Source organism: Saccostrea echinata, unplaced genomic scaffold, assembly GCF_033153115.1.
Source record: "Saccostrea echinata isolate AGI-Se365-2 ecotype Australia unplaced genomic scaffold, CSIRO_AGI_Sech_v1 ptg000023l, whole genome shotgun sequence".
Taxonomy (NCBI): Eukaryota; Metazoa; Mollusca; class Bivalvia; order Ostreida; family Ostreidae; genus Saccostrea; species Saccostrea echinata.
The window spans coordinates 7,649,520-7,663,852 of record NW_026889772.1 but is presented as its reverse complement, the minus strand read 5'-3'; the positions used below and the strand labels follow the sequence as shown (position 1 = coordinate 7,663,852).

At 33.2% G+C, this 14,333-nt stretch overlaps 1 protein-coding gene across 1 annotated transcript; it reads left to right on the top strand.

The window, feature by feature from the left end:
• Positions 1-392: 392 nt before the first annotated feature.
• LOC133191141 (dolichyl-diphosphooligosaccharide--protein glycosyltransferase subunit STT3B-like) lies at positions 393-13,713 on the top strand. The gene is made up of 17 exons (XM_061326849.1): positions 393-580; positions 967-1,075; positions 1,667-1,776; positions 2,529-2,617; positions 4,191-4,279; positions 4,663-4,728; positions 5,078-5,177; positions 6,082-6,180; positions 6,346-6,492; positions 8,531-8,734; positions 8,994-9,199; positions 9,381-9,568; positions 9,761-9,932; positions 10,313-10,486; positions 10,874-10,987; positions 11,169-11,375; positions 11,827-13,713. The coding sequence occupies exons 1-17, from the start codon at positions 411-413 to the stop codon at positions 11,902-11,904; spliced, it is 2,322 nt and encodes a 773-aa protein (XP_061182833.1). The 5' UTR covers positions 393-410; the 3' UTR covers positions 11,905-13,713.
• Positions 13,714-14,333: the final 620 nt, after the last annotated feature.

Below are 14,333 nucleotides of genomic sequence, written 5' to 3'. Positions count from 1 at the left end.
CCTGTGTAGAACACTGTACACATACCGAAAAGGAATCTTTAGACTTTTAAAAATAATTTATAGATATCACTCTCATCATAATAAAGTAAAGCTAAAATAACTCGCAAACCCTTCTAAAAAAACCAAAAAACTAAAACCACGGACCACAGTTATCATGTGAGTTTCGCCCTCTGGCCTAGCTGGGCCCCTTTACCAGGGTTTAGCCCTGGACAAACCTCTAAGCACAACCAGCCTATTGACTTTCTTTTAAGGACAACATCGAATATATAAATTTTGACAATTTTGCCAACAAATTCAACAGTTCAATGGAAACATTTGTCAAAAGAGCTAGCTTATCGATTTGCTTTTCGTGCACTTTGCCATTCACCGATTGGCTGGCAGTATGACGTGGCGGAAGCTAGTATACTGTCATGGCGGACGCCGGTGTGAAAAGCGACATACGCTCGAATATGTGGCGACCGGGAGCTCTGCAGAGTCTGCTTACATTCTTCATTTTATCTCTAGCTTGGCTTGTTGGATTTAGCTCTCGATTATTTGCTGTCATTCGATTTGAAAGCATCATTCACGAGTTTGATCCATGGTAAACAATCGTGCAGTTGTGCACATGTTCTTCAGAGATTTTCTTCCTTGACTTTGTTTTTATGTGATCTATGTAGCAGTGTAACTGGCACTGATGTTTCATTAATCTCAATCGATTAATCTTTTGTAAATTAAAGAATTAATAAGAATATGTTATTTTACAAGACTGGAAAAAGTAAAAACGATGTTGTAAATTAGGACCTGCAAATTAGTAGCTCTTGCACTGTCTGATTTAAAAAAAGTGATTTTAAGTGGAGACCTCAAAAGAGGTATTAAATTTGATCTAGATTGTCAATAACTTTCACACTGCACAATAAAAATGTCAGTGGCAAAAAGTGTGCAAATAGAAATGAAGATTGATGTAATTAAATATTTCGATATTTGCAGGTTTAACTACAGAGCCACTCATTATATGGTACAGCATGGTTTCTACAACTTCCTGAATTGGTTTGATGATACAGCATGGTATCCTCTAGGAAGAATCGTGGGAGGAACGGTAAGTTCATTGCTTTCTCGGCTACAGCATGGTATCCTTTAGAAAGAATTGTTGAGGCTGATCTAGGGGTATAGCATGATTCAGTTTTGTGAAAGTACCACAGTATAAACACACATTTTACATTGTCGGTTCAGATTTTGTCTATGAGAAAAGGTTTGGCCTTTGCAAAGAACATTGTTTTATCTCTTTTTAATTTAAATTATACAGGATACATTTAATGTGGAAAATTTACAAATTAAATTATAGTACAATTAATTTAACAATTAAAAAAAAATGTTAGAAAGCCCACTCCATAATTCTGTAATTCTGTTGTGCAATTAATATTAAAAAAAATAAAAATCAATTTTTCTGTTTTATCAGCAATAGCAAGATAAAGCAGAAGAAAAATAGATGATATTTATCTACATGTTAACTCATAAAAGTCACCCTTAAGCATGTTTAGTGTAATTGGAAGATATTTTCCAGATTTCATCAGTTTAATATTTGATGTAGCAAGTCAGTGTATTTTATAGGTTATCTTTATGAGCAGAGGGAAGGAAGGTATTGATTTTAAAGGATGCACATTAGATATGTATTTTTTATTGTATATAGGTGTATCCTGGATTGATGGTTACCTCTGGTACAATACATTGGATCCTTCACATGCTACATATTCCAGTGCATATACGAGATATATGCGTTTTTTTAGCACCAATATTTAGGTAAACAAAGACTACACTTATAAAAACCTAACATGACTATTGAGAAAATTTTATAAAATGAAATTCAAAATCTTTTTAAACAGTCAACAAATCTTCAAAATATATGCCCTCTCCCCTTCTCTCTCTCTTATTTTTGCTCTTTTGTCCTTCAAAGGTAACATTTTTTTGTGTGAATTTTGAGATTCTGTTCAGTATTATGGATATGGAATGACAAAATACAGAACAATTGCAGAAATTACTCCTTAATAGATAGTTTTTAAAAATGCATAGGTTAGGCCATCTTTAATAAATTGTTTGTTTGCCTTCTCCCAACCGAATGGCTAAAAATGGCCCAACTCTAAACTTTTTTTAACCTGGAAGAAAATTTTTTAATTCTCTTTTCCCCAGAATCTTCTCATCTCGTCAACAAGTATGTTGAAATTTTCATGAAAAAAAATTTTACCACCTACCCACCGACCCAATTTTTTTTTTACCCTAAGTCAGGATAGGGCAAACAAACATTCTTTTAAAGATGGCCTTTGAAAGATTTTTTAAAAGAAATCTAGAATATGTAAATATAAAGTAAATGATCTAATGATGTTGTTAGCATTATGGAATCTGAAGACTGGTGACTTGAATGTTCTCAAGAAAATTTTACTATTCTTCTGAGAACTTACCAAGTAATGACATTTTGAGCTGTCCTTTAATGATGTATAAATTAACATGGATCAGCAACTGTTATGTTTGATTCTGAATTCTCCTTTCTTTAACAGTGGAATGACAGCAATTGCTGTGTATTTCTTTACAAAAGAAATATGGAGTGCTGGAGCAGGCTTGTTTGCTGCTTGTTTTATTGCCATTGGTAAGTCATAAAATTGGACAACATGAATATTATGAAGCTCATTTCTTTGGATTCTAGAGTTTCTCAATTTTTCTATATATGGATACCATATGATAAATTTGCAGTAGATATTTTTAAATGTACACAGATGTTGCAACAGCTTTGAAAGGGTTTGTATCATGAACAATTGATTGCCAGACAAACAGAACAGAACCATTGTATTTTTTCTTCTTTTTTTTTGTTGTAAAAAATGCTTGTTCAAAATAATATAAATAAGGCCAAAAAATTAATTTTTAGTTTCTCTGGCCGGAGATTTCAATTTCGAAGTGGCAGGCATTTTTTTTTTAGAGCAGGTGTTATATTTTTTTTCCTTTTCAGTCAACAAAATGATAATATTAACTCTTACTTTTCTGTACAGTAATTTTAATATGTACTCAATTTTAAACAATGTTACTCAATGAGGGTTCAAGTGAGCTTTTTTGATCACATTTTGTCTGGCATCCATCTGTCTGTCTGTCCATCTGAAAACTTTTCAACATTTTTTACTTCTTCTCAAGAACCACAGGGCCAATCAACCAAACTTGCCACAAAGTATCCAAAGGTGATTCATGGTGTTAAAATCATCAGGGGAATGAAAGACTTGAGGACAGCAAAGTATACTTCTCAGAGATTAAAATGAGGACAACAAAGTATACTTCTCAGAGATTAAAATGAGGACAACAAAGTATACTTCTCAGAGATTAAAATGAGAAGATCTTGATTAATTTTTAAGTGGAGAGAAAATTGTGGGCCCCAAAATAGCATTGTGGGCTAGTAAAACTTGTAAAGTTGGGTGCCCACATGGCTTTTAAGGTTTTAAATGTTATTTGCAACCCTGAATGGGCAATCGAAGTTTTACATATAGGAACAAATCATAAAAACCTTCTTCTCAGGAACAGCAAAGGTATGAAAAGTCATATTGATGTGAAAAAATCCTCAGGTATGTGTAGTTTCAAGTATGTCCAAGTCATCTCCCCCCAGGTGTAGGGTGGGGCCACAATAGGCAATCAAAGTTTTACTTTACAATATATAGGGAAAACAAATCTTTAAACACCTTCTCCTCAGGAACCACTGGGCCAGAAGAGTTGAAATTTATTATGAGAGCTTCCTTATATAATGTAGTTTTGAGTTCAAATCATGACCCCTGGGGGTAGGGTTGAGCCACAGTGGGTGATCAATAGTTTAACATAGGAATATATAGGAAAAAATCTTTACAAATCTTCTGATGAAAAACAGCAAAGACATGAATAGTCATATTGATATCTGGAAGCATCCTCAGGTAAGTAAATTCTTTTTTTTTCACATTAATGATTATGACTCCTAGGGTAGGGTAGTGCCACAATAGGTGATCAAAGTTGTACATAGAAATATATATAGTAGGCCATAGTGACTCAAGTGAGCATTGGGCTTATTGGCCTCTTGTTAATTTTGTTTTCTGTTGTTTTGAATGAAGTTATCATGTTCTCATCCCTCAATCTGCACCCTTAGATGTATATTCCTCTACAGGACCCTTGCTGACTTGTCAGTCTTCTAGTTTATGTCTTTGTTTTTTCAGTTCCTGGCTACATCAGCAGATCTGTAGCTGGCAGCTATGATAATGAAGGAATAGCTATTTTTGCTCTTATGTTCACATACTATTTATGGGTATGTTTTCTTTTTTTTATTTTGATTGTAGAATCTGTACCTTGATACAAATTTTGAATTTCTATTCAAGCTTTCATAAATTTCTATGGTTGAAGGAAAACTTTTACTTTCTGAAATTGACATTATAAATACAGTTAAACTTTAGTATCTCGAACACGGAAATATCGAATACCATGGATATGTTGAAGTGATTTGGAAGTCCAATCTCCTTATTCCTTAAGTATTTTACTGGGGATATCTTGAATCCACAGATATCTAAGTTTTTTCTCAGCCCCATTGAATTCGAGATAACAAGGTTTGCCTGTAATTAGATTTTAGATCACATTAGATAAAATTAAATTAAATGACATATGGCATTGTATCTGTTTTTTTAAATACTATAGATAAAAGCAGTAAAAACAGGGTCCATGAATTGGGCCATTTTCACAGCTTTATCATATTTTTATATGGTAAGTGATATTTTCAGATTTATTTTATTTTTGTATGGTACATGATATTCACAACTTTATATCTTTGTCTTTGCTGATTGTCAGAAATGAATCTAAAAATTTATTCACTCATTCACAGAATTATATGTAGGAAAAGGATATTTAATGTGATATTAACAAATGGGGGCATTTCTGTCATTTCTATTTTGATATTTTGTAAATAATCTTTAAAGTATTTGAAAAGTTTGAAATTTTAATGGACGTAACTGTAAAAATATAGCAAGTACGAATTTTTTTATTGGCATAAAGATATAGGTACCGGTACTTTTGAACTTAAACAGTAATGATAAATGTTTGCTTTTTCTTTCAGGTGTCAGCGTGGGGTGGTTATGTTTTCATCATTAACCTAATTCCATTACATGTATTTGTTCTTTTGTTAATGGGAAGATATTCTAGACGTATTTACATAGGTAAGATAATGTAGGCGTATTTACATACAGGTAGGTAAGATGTAACACTTGTATTAAATTAGGCAGTTGTATATTTGTAACATTATCATAGTCATAGCAAATAATAACAGTATTGCTTGATTATGTAGATTATCATTACTGAAGGGTCTTATATAAAGAAAATGGAAAGCCATATATTACTTTATTATATAGTCTATAAATAGTCCCTATATAATCTATACAAACGCAAACGGTTCATAATACTACATATTCACTGGATTTGAAGCCGTATTCACCGGAGGGTCATTGCACGTGCAGCGTCATTGTGACGTCACAATCAATACTTCGAAGAACGTTGAAAACAATGGTTGCAACGGACGGAGTCAGCTGTATATCTGAGCAGGAAAATTGTTAGACAATTCTATCGCAGGATTATTTTCCAAACATTTCGATTTCTTACACACAGCGAAAGGAAAGCACGGAAGTTACAAGTTGTAATCTATACTTTTTTAAAATTTTGTTTACGACAGAACTTCGTTAATGAAAATGGAATCGTCATGCAGCCTTCAATGTCTTATTCATTCAAATACTGACTATATAATAAAACAATTATGGACTCTTTTGGTGGTGAATATGGTTTGTTATTCACCAGAAAAATATCAATATTGACCGAGGCGAAGCCGAGGTCAATATTGATATTTTTCTGGTGAATAACAAGCCATATTCACCACCAAAAGAGTCCATAATTGTATAAATATTATAAAACTAGTGTTAATGAATATTTTTATATTAGTAAAGTTATCATAAGAATCCAATAGTAGATTGATAATTGTTTTGCTTGATTCCCACTAGAAATAGCAAAACGTAAGATTTTGACACAAGAATTATCTTTCTTTTTTATGTAAGCTATATTTTTCTTTTTCAGCATATTCAACATTTTTCATTGTGGGTTTAATATTATCAATGCAAATCCCATTTGTCGGATTCCAGCCAATCAAAACCAGTGAACATATGGCCTCTGCTGGTATGTATATGAAATTATTTTGAAATTGTACTTAGTTAATAGCTCTACAGATTCTTTTTATGACAAGACTAATGAAATAAATTTCAAAGTTTAGCCTGCATTGGTGTATTATTTTCTCAAATACATAGTTCTGAGATTATTTGAGGGTATTTCTTTTCCATACAGGTGTATTTGGTTTAATAAATGCATACGCTGTTATACAGTATGTGCATTCCTTCATGACCAAAGCTGAATTTAAGATTTTCTTTTTCTGTGCCGTGGGAGGAGCCGCAGGAGTTATCTTTCTTAGTGTTGTCGGCCTGACTTGGGCAGGTAAGTGGTTTCAAAGGGCACATAGTATGACACATATTGGCTTAGCTGTGATGATTTAGCATTCCTCAATTTTCCATGGGGATAGGGCTACATTTCTTTTGGATCTCGGTAATGGAGCAGGTACAAGAGCGACTCGCTCCTGTAAAAGACTTTGGATCAAATCATATATCAGTGACTATTTTATTAAAGTTACATAATGAGTCAAAATCATGTGTTTCTTTTAAGATATCTGTATCATAAAGCGAAAGATTAATGAAAATTACGAGTATAGAGAGAATATGACAACTAAATTGCACTGCAGAGCAGGAAAAGACTGCACAATAAAAGTGCCGGAAAAACAAAGGTTGTAACTACCGTTTCGTTGTTATTGTGCATGTCAAGGTTACGCCACTTTTATTTTTAGTGTAAACTTGTAAACAACATTCAATTGGAGCATCCAAAGGTGAGAAATATGTTCTAATAATCTTTTTTGAAGATTGTATCTAAATTCTTGGTCTACCGACATTCATTTTTTGGTACTTGAGACCATGGTAACTTCTTCAACTTTTCTGTGCACGCGTACAATAAGGAGGAAATGGTAAAACAATATTTTCGTGTTGGGTTATACAGAAATTATTTTTTTCTCCATAAAAATAGATTTTTTAGGTTCCCAAACCTGTAATTTTCTGAAACCTAATACATGTTCTTTTAGGAATTGAACAAAATTTTCAAGGGTCATGTAAAAATTCTATGTTTGTCAATTTTCCCGTGTGTGCGTCACAGTGTCGCTGTAATATTCGTATCTGAACTCCAAAAATACATAAATTACTCCAAAAATAGAGTGAATAGTCCATGCATAGTGTATGTTTCATGTATGTCAACATCACAGCCTAATATATTTGCCAAGGTTACTGACCTTGATCGATTTATTTAGGGATAGCCATTGAGAATTTTGGAGTGGATCTTGTAACTGAATACAGGAATCCCCTTATAACATAAATAACACTGTAAATATGAAATCTCCATCTCAAATGAATTTATTTTTTTAATTGTTTAGTGATGGCATATGGCAGTGTCACTTATCTACACAAATACATAAATTTTAAGCATTAGTGTCATGAAATCACTTGAAACCTATCATGATTGCTGAAGAAGACAACTGGTAAACATGCTGATGTCACTTTGTGTTATTAGCTCACCTGAGCTGAAAGCTCAAGTGAGCTTTTCTGATCACATTTTGTCCCTTGTCCATCTGTCCAACTGGTCTAGCCATCTGTCCATCTGTAAATTGTTTACATTTTCAACTTCTGGTCCAATTTCAACCAAACTTGCCACAAAGTATCCTTGGGTGAAGGGGATTCAATTTTTTTCAAATGAAGGGCCACACCCTCTTTCAGGGGGAGATAATTAAGAAATAGTAAAAATTTGCTAGTATCTTTTAAAAATCTTCTTCTCAAGAACCACTGGACCATAGAAGTTAAACTTATGTGAAACCTTAACATAGTGTAGATTCAAGTTTGTTCAAATCATGACCCCTGGTGGTTGGATGGGGCCACATTGGGGAATCAAAATTTTACATAGATTAGATTCAAGTTTTTTTTTTTTTCAAATCATGACCCCTGGGTGTAGGGTGGGGCCACAATGGGGGATCAAAGTTTTACATAGGAGTATGTAGGAAAAAACTTTAAAAATCTTCTTCTCAAGAACAGCTTAGTCATGATTAGTCATATTGGTATGGAAGCATCCTCAGGTAGTGTAGATTCAATTTTGTTCAAATCATGACCCCCAGTGGTAGGGTGGGGTCACAATGGGGGATCAGATTTTTACATAGGAATATATAGGAAAAAAATCTTCAAAAATCTTCTTCTCAAGAACAGCAAAGCCATGTGTATCCATATTGATATAGAATTACCTTGAGGTAGTGTAGATTCAAGCTTGTTAAAATCATGACCTCGCATTGTGGCCCAAGAGTCTCTTGTTGAAAGACTTGATGTGTAATGATTTGAACTTTGCAATAAGTATGACAGCCTAGATTATTATTCCACATTTTCACTTTTAGGAATTATCCACCCCTGGAGTGGTCGTTTCTACTCCCTGTGGGACACAGGATATGCTAAAATCCACATTCCTATCATTGCCTCCGTGTCGGAGCATCAGCCCACCACATGGGTGTCCTTCTTCTTTGACCTTCACATCCTTGTCTGTGCTTTCCCAGCCGGGGTGTGGTATTGTGTGAAGCACATTAATGACGAGAGAGTATTTGGTAAGCTATTTGCTACAATTATCATCATGCAACACTTTTTCGACTATAAATGAAATTTGTAATATAAAAGTTCAAAGGAATTCAAACTGGAAACATCTCTTTTTTTTATGAGATTTATAAAACATTATTTAGTCTCCCAATTTTTTTTTTTTTTATAATTTGCATTGAATTATGTTTCTTTAGTGGTATGAACTGATGGTACATGTACATGTATTTGAGTTTTCTATATATTTAATATTCGGACTTTTCTTGTTTTCAGTGATTCTGTATGCCATATTTGCCAGTTACTTTGCGGGTGTGATGGTTCGTCTTATGTTAACTCTAACACCAGTTGTATGTGTTCTTGCTGCAATAGCCTTCTCAAAGACATTTGAAATCTATCTCAAAGATGAAACACCTAAATCCAGTAGTAAAGAAAGCAAAGAAGAGCCTGCCGAAAGCAAGAATGACAGGCTCTATGATAAGGTTAGTGTAGAATGACAGGCTCTATGATAAGGTTAGTGTAGGAGGTGGGATAGAAATGATCTATTGGGACTATTTATATATACCTTTTAAACAAAAACTATTTCTTAACAGCTTGGATCAAGTCATTCTAAAAAGAGTGCAAATTGATGATAATCTTTTCATTTGCTTGATTAACAATAAGGTTGGTAAGACTAAGAAAACAAAAGAAGAGAAACCAAAAGACCAGGATGCAATGGGAATGAACATAAAGACGATTGTGATTATCGCCCTGTTGATGATTCTGATGCTGTTTGCTGTCCACTGTACCTGGGTGACGAGCAGTGCCTACTCCAGCCCGAGTATAGTGTTGGCTTCTTACAATCATGACGGGTGAGTCAGCAAGCTCTCTACACAGAACATCTGATTGTTAAATGGGAAAAAAATGGTCTGTACAAGTTCCCTTAAGGTTTATTCTGTTTGTATTCCTTGGTGCTTTTAGTGCTTAGTGGAAAATCTGATATGGATACACAATAATATGTACATCCAAATTTATTTGGTGTTTTTTTTTTTTAATGTTTTCAGGAGTAGGACAATCTTGGATGACTTCCGTGAAGCGTATTATTGGTTGAGACAGAATACAGATGAGAAGGCGCGGATCATGTCCTGGTGGGATTATGGGTACCAGATAGCAGGAATGGGGAACAGAACGACGCTAGTGGACAACAATACATGGAATAACAGTCACATAGCTTTGGTAGAGATTGCTTACTCATTCTGTAAAGCATGAGTTTAAGAAATATTGTTCATAGGAAAAAAAGTGAAACAGACATAGAAGGATACATGTTTTTATCTCCCAGTATGTACTGAAGCTATAAAAGTACAATGTAATATCGGATTCTGTTATTAAAAATTCTTTCTTATGATATTTTTAATGTATTAAACCCCAAAATTCTGTAGATATTCTTTATTTTTTACATTAATAGAATATTTCCTGTTAACATTTTTTTCTTTCTTTTATTGTAAAGTAATGTTATATAGTCATTCAAACATGACATAATCTGCCTGTTTATATTTATATAAAAAGTCTCTGTTTGGTATCCACTTTTCTTTACACTTTAATGTACATGTATACAGGTTGGTAAAGCTATGTCCTCCAATGAGACGGCAGCCTATGACATCATGCGTCAGCTGGACGTGAATTACGTACTTGTCATATTTGGGGGCGTAATTGGATATTCAGGTGACGACATCAATAAATTCTTGTGGATGGTCAGAATTGCAGAGGGGGAACATCCAAAAGACATCAAGGTAAATAAAGTCCCTCCTTAAATACCGAGAGTACTCATTCTGTAGTATAGAAATATTTTTATAGAAATATTTTTGGATTGTATTTTCTACAATAAAAAAAGATATCTTCTTCAATGAACAATCATAGATGTTAACATGATTAAGAGATGACGCTGTATATTAATAATGTACAGTAAAACACGCTTATAACGAAGTGCCAGGAACGGACAATTTTGCTTTGTTATAAACGTAATTCATTATATCCGTTATCTGTTCAATATATTTTAAAGTCAAGAGGAATGAAAATCACTTCACTATAAGCGTCAATTCATTATAAGCATGTTTGCTGTAAGCATGTTTTATGGTATATTTAATACTTATATGTATTTTAAAAATCCTCCTTTGCAGGAATCGGATTACTTCACTCCCCAGGGTGAGTTCCGTGTGGACTCGGCTGGTTCTCAGACACTACTTAACTGTCTGATGTACAAACTATCATATTACAGATTTGGGGAATTGCAGGTGCGTTTGTGCGTTTGCCTCCTCAGATTGTGTGATGTATTTTGTTTTCATATTTTTGCCAAAGAAAATGAATGATTAAGTTTGTCTGTTGTATCTATGTGTTTTTTTTTCTTGCATGATTCACATATACATGTGTATGTTATAACAATGATTACGTTGAGTATAATGTAATCCATTGCAGCTGGATTTCCGAAGTCCGGCCGGATATGATAGGACAAGAGGTGTAGAAATAGGTAACAAGAATTTTAAATTGACTCACCTGGAGGAAGCCTACACATCAGAACATTGGCTGGTGAGAATCTACAAAGTCAAAGATCTAGAAAACAGAGAAAAAGTGACAAAACCATCTATACCAGCTCAAAAGTGGAAGAAGAAGATGTCAAAAAAGGTACTACACAACATGTTAGAGTGTATGATAGAGACTTCTGTAAAATCAGCAATTTAGTTGTAAACTTTTCTGTAAATAGTTGTTTTTCAAAATGAAAGAATTACAATAACAGTCAAATCATGTTATCTCAAATTCAATAGGGACAAGAAAACAAAATTTGGTAAGGAATTCCAGATGTTGCCATTATAGAACACCAAACTCAGTGATTAGGACTTTTAACTCGCTTCAAATATCTGTGATATTTCATTTAGAATACCTATATAAGTTCAACTGTAATTTTGAGTATATTTTATTCTATGCGTAGGTTCAGTTGTGATTTTCATATGGCACAGAATCATTTGAAAGATTTATTGTAATAATATTCAATGTGTCTTTGAGTTGTTTAATAGTTTTCATCAATATTTTTGTAATGTAACTATGGAAAAAATAAAAATCTTATATACTTTGACAGACATCAAGAAGAAAAACTGGCAGCATTAAAAATCAGCCCAAAATAGTAAAGGGAAAGAGAAGATCTGGGAAGAAGTAAAGAACAGATCCAGTCCTAGCAAGAATTGTCTTTCCTGATCCATATTAGCTTTCGTGTAGGGACCAGTGTACATTGGAATGTTTGAAGTTTTTAGTTGTGAGCAAATATTTCTGTAAAAGTTTGAACTGTTCATGAATGTGAAATTATAGGCTAATTATTGTAAAGAAAAAAAAAGCACAAACATGTGAATCAAGCAGTTCATTACCTTATTGTAAATTGGTGTTAAGTTCTTAGAGTTTTATAATGAGGTATGATGATGTGAGTATTGTGTTCTTTCTAATAAGTCCCCTGTGTCGTTGTTTTCTGTTGAGGGAGAGTAAAGTATCAGACTGTGTGTTGTATGTTAGTGTTAATGTTTCAGTTATAGACTGAAAGTGCTATTTATTTTAATCAGGCTTATCTATAAGTACACCATTTTCTTTCCAACATTTTGCTTAATTTTTCCGGTATGTAGTACTTTGTTACACCCCACCACCCTGTGTATTATTACATACTCTTTTTGTTTTATTAACCCACTTGTACTTAATGCGTTTATACCATATATATTTTCCAATGTGAATACTTTTCATTAAAAGATGCTACATGTGTGGATGGGAGCTTGGTAGAAAAGTGCTCATTTACTCTCATGTAATTCAGTACTTCATTTAACTCAGCTGTATAGATAGGGTAGGTTGTAGAATGTCAATGTACAAAAAGAGACTGGGAAATACAACAGATGTGTGTAGAATATGGAGGATAAATGAGTCATTTTCAGCATGTTCATAATTATATAAAATATACTTTAACAGCTTTCGTTTGTAGATTGTTTTGGTCTCTGTAAGGTTATGCAGACCATTAAGTAACATATTTGTAACATTGAAAACAAAAGAGAAATATTTTTAGTGCTCAATATAAGGCTGAAGATAAAACAAGAGAGTACAGAATTGGTATTTTTGACATTTCACCGCATATCATTAAAAAGAAATGTACAAATGCAAAATCACATGATCACTTGTTCAGCCAAAACTTTTCTTTTTTTTCAAATGACTTCATGTTATGATATAGTCCTTATCTATAATATGATTTATTGGTACATGTTTACAATCTATGTATCCTGCTAAGTTTCTCCAGACTGTAAATCTCCTCAGTCAATATTAAGCTTGCATTTCTTTGATTTTCAAATTTTTTAAAATTGTGTAGCTTTGTTTCAAATTTTCAGGGCAATCATAATGGCTACTTTTGTTGAAGTCTCATTTAATCTTGTCTTGAATTTGATTCTTTAAATGCAAACTGATAGGGCATTCACATGGAAAAATAAAATGTGTGCAATGTTTAAGTTAAAATGCCATTCATGGACTTCTGAAGCAAGTTATCATTTTTCTCTCGCATCAGTTAATATTACCTAGTCATTTAATTGTAGTGAGTTCAAAGGTCATCCGTACTCGTTAAATTTCCATGAATATACCAATGCATTGTACTGAAAAACTTGCCCAGAAAGCTGTAAATATTTCTTTCCTTTCCCGATGAAGTTACCTTTGTTGAGTGTTACTTTGTGTTATTTTTCTGGTTCTATTAATGGGTGTACGCAGTCAGATTCCTGGTTCTATTAATGGGTGTACGCAGTCGGATTCCTGGTTCTATTAATGGGTGTACACATTCGGGTTCCTGGTATGGTGTGTATAACAAGAATCAAAAATGTTGTGTAAAGAAATGTATTGTTGTTTTGTCTCTTCATTAGATGCCATCTTTGTTTTAACGAGTCTTATTAATGTGCAAATTAAGCCATATGAAAGAATTTATAAAATGATTTATTAAATCTCTGAAATATTTCATGGTTGTGTATATTTTTTTTTTCCAGATTACATTGAGGTCATATTGTGTAGACCTTACAGGACTAAAAAATTGTATCTTCTTTCACTGGTTGATATTAGAGTGGACAGTGCACTTCTCTCAGATTTCAGATTGGCAAACATTTGAACACTTAATGTTACACAGAGGTTGCAGTATATGTTGGGTACCTATTTGAAAGAATGAACACAGTTAAATATAAGGCATGCACCCACTTTGTCCCAGTACTAAGTAATGGGCATAACTTCTGATATCCTTGGCATAGAGCCCTGACACCCTCTTGAGGTAGAAATTCAGAATCAAACTGAGAATCCAGACTTGCATAACTATTCTTAAAAATAACAACGATACGCAAATTAGAAGAATTGGCATTATATATGTTATCAACTATGTGGTGAAATAAACATTTTTGCGAAGAATAAATTTAAAACATTATCTTCCGGATTGTTAAAATAAGTGTTTTACATATTTTGGCAATTTTACTTTATTTACGTTGTACACACATGCCATAAGCTCAACTTTAGTTAGTTTATTTCTAAATTTAATTTAAAATACATGTATTTTATTAAGCAATAAACATAATAGGATTTGGCAACAGGCAA